General features: G+C 41.2%; 1 protein-coding gene across 3 annotated transcripts in view; it reads right to left on the bottom strand.

The window, feature by feature from the left end:
* Positions 1-8,591, bottom strand: part of grik4 (glutamate receptor, ionotropic, kainate 4) — a 254,553-nt gene that overhangs the window by 66,108 nt on the left and 179,854 nt on the right. For all 3 annotated transcript variants that reach the window (XM_031860591.1, XM_031860593.1, XM_031860592.1), the window contains 2 exons: positions 7,136-7,314; positions 3,354-3,407 (listed from right to left, as the gene is read on the bottom strand). In XM_031860591.1, coding sequence (XP_031716451.1) covers positions 3,354-3,407; positions 7,136-7,314 — 233 coding nt within the window. The remainder of the gene's footprint in view (positions 1-3,353; positions 3,408-7,135; positions 7,315-8,591) is intronic.

Genomic DNA, 8,591 nt, shown 5'->3' with positions numbered 1-8,591 from the left:
ACACACACACACACACACACACACACACACACACACACACACACACAGAAAGATTAGTGTCCTCTCTTTCATCATTGTCATTTCTCTTTTTCAGGTGGTGTGTATTTTGATGCGGTGCTGTCCAAAGTACTGAAAAAGAGCGACCGTTTCCTACCGTTTCCTAGCATACTTGCTTTCCAGCCCTTATTCTAATTTCCCCCCAATGTAGCAATCCACAGACAGAAGCAAGAAGGAACGACATGGATGTCTAGCGACAGTCAACGAGAGAGAGACAGAGAGAGACGCAAGCTGCAAACAGCTGTTTCTATGTGGCTCTGCTAATTGTAGAGAATCCTTCATAAATTTAAAACATAATGTGCTCTGCTTGTGTTCATGTGGATGCTCTGATTAAAAAATGTATTTCTTTAATCAGCCTTTCTGAGGCTATTGCCAAAATGTTGCACTAATGGTCCGGCAAATGTGGATAGTGCAACTTTGTCGACATGTTGATTCATTCATACACACTAAGGACATTGGTTGAAAGCAAATGAGTTATTTTCAAAATGTTGCTGACAATATTAATAGGCTGATATGTTTACCAAAATACACTGAATACAGTATCAGGATTTCTTTAGAGAAACCAAGCAAATCTATGCAAAATCAGACATTAGGCAACTCCATATGGAATGATCCTTTTTTTTTCAGCCACTGCGACGATTTGACTGTCGACTATCGGCAGTCGAATCAGGCTCCTTAAATCGAATCATCGACTATTGGGGGTCACCGCTATATTGATGTTTTTCTTCTTTCCTTTAAATAATGGCTATTTTATCATAGATAAAAAACAGTATGATTCAGATACTAAATGTATTATCTGCATTTTAACTTTTGGTACCCAAAAGAAGAAGAATTTAATTATTCAAATTTCAATTTAGTCAATGTCCTAACAGTGTTACATGACAGGGTAGAATACTGTAGTAACGGACCTTGTTCATTTTTAAATCAACGCACATTTTGATACTAAGCCGTTTATTCCTATGATTTCAACACAAAGCACTGACAATGACAAACACCTTGAAGTGACAATGGTGAGTTTGCAGCATCCTTTCAAATTTGAATGCTTCAGAGATGCAGCACACGCACCTAGCTGTTTCTGTATTTCCATGTAAATCAGGTAAATACTGTGGTAAATCTACCCAAGTTGTCGGAGTAAATCCCATATGCGCCCTATTACAATGTAACCAAGGCTTGACTGGCGTAACCAAGTGGGCGACCTAAGGTTAAGGTATGTTAGGGATCGGTCAACTGGTGAAGGTTATGGAAAGAGCACAGTCATAGATGAAGGAAAATCATTTTGACTGGAATGTGAACCTCTTTACGGCGCTAGGGAAACAGCACATTACGTCGTGCTTTGGCACTGAATGTTCCAAGTTGATTTCAAGGTCTTTGAACAAATGGCAGATGCTGTCATTTTTCTGGACAGGACAGTCTCATGAAATGGCAAAGTGCACTTGAAGGAGAGTTTGAAAAAGTAACCCAAGCATCCAATTATCCAATTATTGCCATTTACAGAGATGTACTATCACAGTGAGTCTTGATAATGGGTGTAAAATTGACTGAACTATGAGATCAAATAATAATAACCCTCTTTTGTGTCCGTGTGTATTCAATGCATATGTGTGTGCGTGGTAGGCATAATGCACAAGCAACAGAGCCATTTAAAAACACAATAAATAGGATGAATCACTTATTACGACAACTAAGGAGACAGCAGCGCTTCTATGTTTTTCACTCACAGCTTCTGCATTAAGTCCCAGGCTACCAGGGGCGCACTGCTGACCATTTTAATGACGTTAGCTGAAGATGTTATCGGTGCCGTCACTGAGCAATGGTAGGATTTTAAGAAAATGGTGGTGATGGTAGCAGGAGGAGGGATGTAGGTTGGGTCATCATCTAGTATCTACAGTGAATCTGTGTCCTATGCTGTGCCCTCCAGCAGACACCAGAGCAGAGTGATGAGGGAGCTTATTTTGTTGAAAAGGAAAAGCAAAGACAAGAAGGTTAAAGAAAGAGGAAAAAAAAGAGATGCAATAGCAGAAGCGACTATGTCAAGGGCTGTGGAGGAAAACATGAATGTAGCCCACTCTTAATGAGTCATACATCAGCTAGATATGAATCATCTCCACAGCGCCATTAGAGCAAAGTGTTTCGAACCTCATTAATTTCCATTAGGGAGCAGCTATGTGGTAAGTTTACTATTGCATCAAATTTTCTCCAAGCCACTATCTTTATGATCTAACCAATCCCTTCGCCTCTATGTGACAAAACACTATTACTCTCAAATTTGGGGTCATTCCCTTTAATTTCCAGCATGAATGTGCACATTTCAGGTGGCAGTGACTCATTTCAAACTGTTCTGTCCCCAATCTGCATCATACACAGTACAAAATAATATGTAAATCACTATTCACTTACTAAATATACTAATAATGTTGCATTTATTCAACCAACTTCTGTCACCTCTTTTGAAAGCATTGCCATTGTAAATCACATGTAACATGCAGTATGAAGTATCACTCACAAAGCTACATTAAGTTTAATTAACCACGGTTAACAAGTAGCTTTAAACTACTGTGCACTGTAATGCAATGTGATTTCATCCAACAGTTCATGGGCATTATAGAACTGCTTTTTTTCTAAGACTACGTGTTAATCCACATTGCAAGGGTTCAAAGCTAACAGTTGCAAGAGCAAACAAGAACCAATTAAGAGCAACATGTTATAGAGTATGAGCTTCGTTTGCACGCAGACATGCAAAGCACCTGGTGAGTAAATCAACTGGTGAGTAAATCACCTGCAAAAATAATTTTACAAAATGTATGTTGAGTTCATTCAAACAGAAAGAAATGCAGAAAGGAAGAATGGTGGAGAGGAAGGATGTGTGGAGCTCGTCCTCAACTCATTCATGGATAGAAATGATCGTTGACAATGAGGGCGACGGCTTCGTCGCTCATTAAATGGGAACTACGAGGAACAAGCTACCGCAATAACAACAGTAGTGCTCTGCGATTATAATAATCATTATTATGTATGTGTTTGGTCCAGAAGGGCAAACGGGTAGCGAGTATGGCCGGTATGCGTCTACTTTGCAGTCACACGCAGTGAGGGAGAAAATCAGCTATGCTTTAATTCCTCTGTCATAGCTCCTATCTGCTTAACTCTATCCATTCAATCATTCATTCAAGTGAAGAGCACCAATTAAAGTGTACTACTTTAATACACTACAGGAGCACAGCATTGGACTACTGATGGGCTCTTGCAGGTGTGAAATCTGTATTGCCTCTAAATACCCACACCATTCCCCGATTCCTTACCAGAGAGGTGAAGATGTAGGTGTAGTAGACTGACAGCATCCCCAGCTCTGATGCCTGCAGAACAAAAGACAAGAGGGACAGGAGGGGACAGATAAATAAAAAATGGAAGAGAAAGAAGGTGTAAAAAAGGTGAAACGGAGGAGGGAGGGGGAGAACAAAACAAAAACGAAAGCGAGTCCAGAATAAAAGGGCGGGGAGTGAAGTTGAGAGGTCAGTGATTCAGTGTCGCGAGCTCCACTCTGCAGCAGACAGATCAAACCCACATCTTGATAAGATACACTCTTATCTGACGATGGCACTCAATGGAGCAATTAATTTCTGAGATGCATTAGTATGCTGCTCGATACGTCTTACAATTTGATTAAATCAAAGTCACAGTGAGGAGCAGTTGTGAAGGACAGGGTGAACTTTTCATAGTTTCATTTCATCAAAGTCATTAGCAAAAAAGAAAATCATCGAGCTACGCCATAGGCTTCTGTTTAATCACGCTGTGATCCACATTATGATTAAAACCAATAAATGTCAAGGAGAGTATATATTAAAGCAAGAAGTTTTTACAAAAAGCATCTGAGTGAAATTTTTCCTGAACATGAATTAACCCAAATGTCCCTTTTAAGATGCTACTCAGAGATTATGTTTTCCACACCTGGCTGCACGGAAATTTACATATCTCCATCATAAATAGCTTTCACACTAATATTATTCTGAAAGTTGTGTAGCACCAGAAAGAGTTTAATAACAGATATTAAGCTGTCATATCTGCAAAAAGTGTAACCTCTGTGTGGCTTTCTGTGTGCCGTTAGGAGTATATGTCACTCAGTTGTTGAATATTCTGCTTAAGTGTTCTGAAGGAGCATAAATAATAAAACAGTAGGAAGTAGAAAGGCATCACTTATACAGCAAAAACATCCAACTACATCTTTCATTATTAAACTCTGAGTGACCTCACATGATGTCTTCATAACGTTTGTCCTCTTCAGTCCATTTATCATGCGATTACTCTGAAACTACGAGCACGATGTCTATGAAAGGTAATTATTATGCTTCAGGAAAGTTATTCGTTAATCTTGGGGTTACGACACTGTAAGAAAAGTGTGCTAATGGCGCAAGGTGGTTGAGCATTTTCGTCTTTACCAGTACCTTCATGTAATATTTCAAAAGAATTTTAGTTTAAAACGTAAAAACTATGTAACATTATCAATACAACGTGAAAAGGTTACAGTGTGGACACACGTGTGAGAGACGGACCTTAAGTTAGCTGTTAGCTTGAATTCAGCCAGGGAAAACCTCAGCACCAGGGGTCTGTTCATGGGGGACAGCCCTGATTCCCTGCCGGATCAGCAAACTTTCTGTGGCTGCCGTTACTCAGGTAAGACCCAGCACTTAGACCGCTGTGCCTCCCGGCATTGGGGTTTGTGCTGGCTGAATAAGATTTAATCCAATGAACAAACTAAAGTTTACACGGATCATACATCCCCGGATCAGTGTCACAAAGACACAGATGGAGTAAACTTTAGGCCGGCTCCACACAGGAAGATTATAAGATAGCGATGTTATCTCTGAGTTTTGGCAGTTGGGTTGAATATTGCGTTTTCTTGCCCTGTATTAGTTAGTAGGATGACTGTAAACTGAGATTGTGTGGACCCAGTAGTGAAATACTGCCCCCTATTCTTTGGAGCTTTGTTGCTACATTTTACACACTGCACCTTTAATACCTTACCAAACAGAAACTGCCATTATAACTTAATACCCTTTGGTTCCCGTCCACATTTCATTCAGAAGACACAATGTAACCAAAACAAGAAAAATATACTTTTGGTTTCCTTTCACTGCTCTTAAAATAAGCTTCCTTGACTTATTTTTGTCCCACTTTTTGATCTCCTTGTTGTTCTACTGCTGCTTTGGTCAGAGTGCACATGGTTTGCACTGCCCCCATAAACTGGGCTCACTATCTGTCCCACTCTGGTTCTGTATGTGCACAACAGTGGAGGGCTGACTGCATGAGATTACATTCAGAATGCTAACACTGCTGACCTAAACCCCTCTGAATGCTAAAACCTCAGAGAGTGAGACCTTTGTCTGATGAGGGTTTGATGTAAGATGTAAACAGACAAATAATGGGGGGTGTCTTGCACGACAACAGACGATTCTCTCCCTTTAGACAAGATGGGCCCTCTTATCATCATTTTAGAATGTCGTATATGCCGGCGCACAGCTTTGATATGCTTGGCAACTAGACACTCCACATGAGAGGCGGGACTGACAACTTTCCAACCACCCTGCTGCAGATCGTGTCATGACAAAGAGAGAGACCGACAGCGCGACACATAAAGGAGACAAAAGAGCGAGAGATGGAAGGGTGCACAAGGCCACGCGAGGAGGGAGGTGTGAGGAAACAAAGTGGAATCGTCTTCTCCGCAGCAGAGAACAGAGAGCGCAAAAAAGACAGCAACTCCATATTCCGACTGAAGAGACAGACGGAGGGAGAAGGGGAACAGAGGAAGAAAGACGTCCCACTGTGGGCTCCCGCCGCTCTGTGGCCCAGGGTTGCCATGGTGACTGAATGACCACTGATGGCCGCCTGAAGGTGAGAGATTGAGACCACTGCGAGTGAGAGAGTGAGACAATAACAGAGAGAATGAGGGAGAAGGAAGAGAAACATCCCCCCACCTCCCAACGCCCCTCAGTCTCCAGCTATTGTCACCTCCACTCTAGCCATCCATCCGTCGTCTCCTCGAAATAATGAGGTGTGTAATAATTACCAAGACGCCATATGCTGCTGCCCGACACCCTCGCTTTCTCTCTGCTGTATTGATGCCATCAAGGCTCTTTACAAACATAAGTCTCCAATCAGGAGAAGCATTATGTTGGATTCAAGGTTTTAATAATGTTCAGAGACGCTTATTATTCATACGGCACATTAGCGGAGCAAACACATACGGCTCATATTTCATGCTACCGACAGATATAGTGCTAACTAAAGTTCCTGATGAGGTTTTACTTCACATAATGAATATTACAGCCTTGCATAGTGCATTTATAGTTATATTTCTGTGTAAAAGGTGTTTTGGGAGAACGGATCAAAAGATTCACAATAGATAAGGAGGACATGAAATAATCAGTCGACTTGATTTGCTTCACTGATTTCTAGCTTTAATCCACAACATGCACTATTAGAAAGTAGACAAAAGGGGCTCCTTCATTTTACGGGTCTGTCCTTACTCACACTGATCCACTTAACTGTGCAGAATGGGAGATGAATCATTGGAATACAACTTGATTTATTGCTCTCATCCATATAATTTGATGTAACAGGTTTGTTTGACAAGATTGCCTCAATTCCTTGGCCTTTTATTTTGGAGTAGACTTTAGACTCTGTAACCCTGTCTTTTAAAAGCTCTTCTCTCTGCCAAAAGTGCATCAATTCCAGTAATCTGCCTTCTGATTCAAAACAGCAAATGGATTCTGGATGAAAAAGATATTTCACATTCCATATGTTCTGCGAATTATTTGTGCGGTGAATACAACCTGTATATTTACAGGTCAAAACTCAGAACTAACCAACTTCTTCTTCCAGTTATAGAAATCATTCTCCCTATATTCAATTATTTTTAGCTTCTTGCCGTCGGCATTTTTTAGCTACTTCTGCAGTTGGAGATGTATGAGAGTTAAATAAAAGTGGAGCTTGGGAATTCTCTGTCGATACAAAGCCAAGGAGCACATGAAATAAAGACAACTTATCCGTGCATAAGTAAAACAGCTATAATGTGAGCCATACTAACCCGTTCCAAAATGATATGTGACATGGTGGCGTTGGCATCGACTATGATAGTGGCAGTCTTGTCATCTCGTATCTCTTTCAGGAGCGGGGTCGGGTCGTTGCTGTCGTCAAGCATGCGCACCGACAAAGTCTCCTTGGAGATGAGGAACTGCCTAAGGAGCTGCTCCAGGTTCAGTAAGCCTGCCGGTAAAGGAAAAAGCAACAACACATGAGACACATTACTTGTAATGAAAGGAAGATTCTCCCAAATGGTCTTTTTTTTTTTTAATTGATAAAAGCGAAAAGTTAAGGAAAGTCAAGAGCATTCAGAAAATGGTGGTTTATATTGTTTATGCAATATGAACAATATACAGCATACACAGTCCTCAAGTACAAACTTGTGTAAGAATGTTTCCTCGCAGAACAAGTGGACTTATTACCTTTAATTACAATTACTATAAAGCCATCAAACACAAAGCGACATTTCAGCAACTTCTCTTGCACTCTATCCCATGGTAGTAGACCATTTGACTCTAGTGAGGTAAGTGGGATTTGCCCTAATTAAAGCATGGTTGACTTAATCAAAAGGCTCCCAGCTGCATTTTACCACTCGGCATCCATCTTTTAAAAGGCCTTGAGAGGTTATGGGACTAATTTTCCACATAGGAGTTATTAAACTAATCTGTGAGGTGTGTCACAGTGAGAAAACTACAACCTGAATGAGACTCTGAGAGTAAACCACGTCGTGTTGGTGCGATTGTTACATTGGCCTCACCGTGGCAATTTGGCCAACCTCATCACACTCGTATAACATTACTTGATATTGGGAAGTAAAGTCATGAGAGAAGGACTTAACTTTGCCGGGAAGGACTTACGTTAGCTCAGCCTTCACGCGCTTTTTCCATTATAAAGTAATACTGAAATGGCACTTCAGACTTTGACGTCAACAGCTCTATGTGAGTTTTGCCATGGCGACAGCTGAGTAGTTCATCTAATTTTGGTGCAGCAATTTTAAGTTATCAAGCTGACTCGTGTAGCTTCTCCACAGCACATTAACACAAGCTACAGTACTGCCCCAGTCACCTGCATCATGTCTAATAGCTTCTGTAATTATGTCTCACTTTCTGCCTGTCTTTTACCCTGTCTGCACGGCAGTATGTCACCGTGTGTGTTTGTCATCCTGTACCTGGCTACCTGTGTCTCATGCACTCATGAGACATCACTCCTGGCTGCTGCTTGCTCGCCTGGCTGTGTCTCCAACCTGTCAGATTGGCTTCCTCTGTAGTATAACACGGAATAACTTTGATTAGCTTGAAATAGCTTCTACTAAACCACCATCCCTGTCTGCCTCCTGCATCCACTCTCTATAGCTTTTTTGCTGCTTCTTGTTCATGGCATTAGACTCTGCACAAGATGCAGCTGGCTTAACAGCACACACACACACACACACACACACACACACACACACACACACACAC

This window comes from Anarrhichthys ocellatus, unplaced genomic scaffold, assembly GCF_004355925.1.
Source record: "Anarrhichthys ocellatus isolate YVR2014 unplaced genomic scaffold, GSC_Weel_1.0 scaffold24, whole genome shotgun sequence".
In the NCBI taxonomy this organism is placed as follows: domain Eukaryota; kingdom Metazoa; phylum Chordata; class Actinopteri; order Perciformes; family Anarhichadidae; genus Anarrhichthys; species Anarrhichthys ocellatus.
Note: the sequence above shows the minus strand (reverse complement) of the source record. Positions and strands in the feature narration are given on the sequence as shown.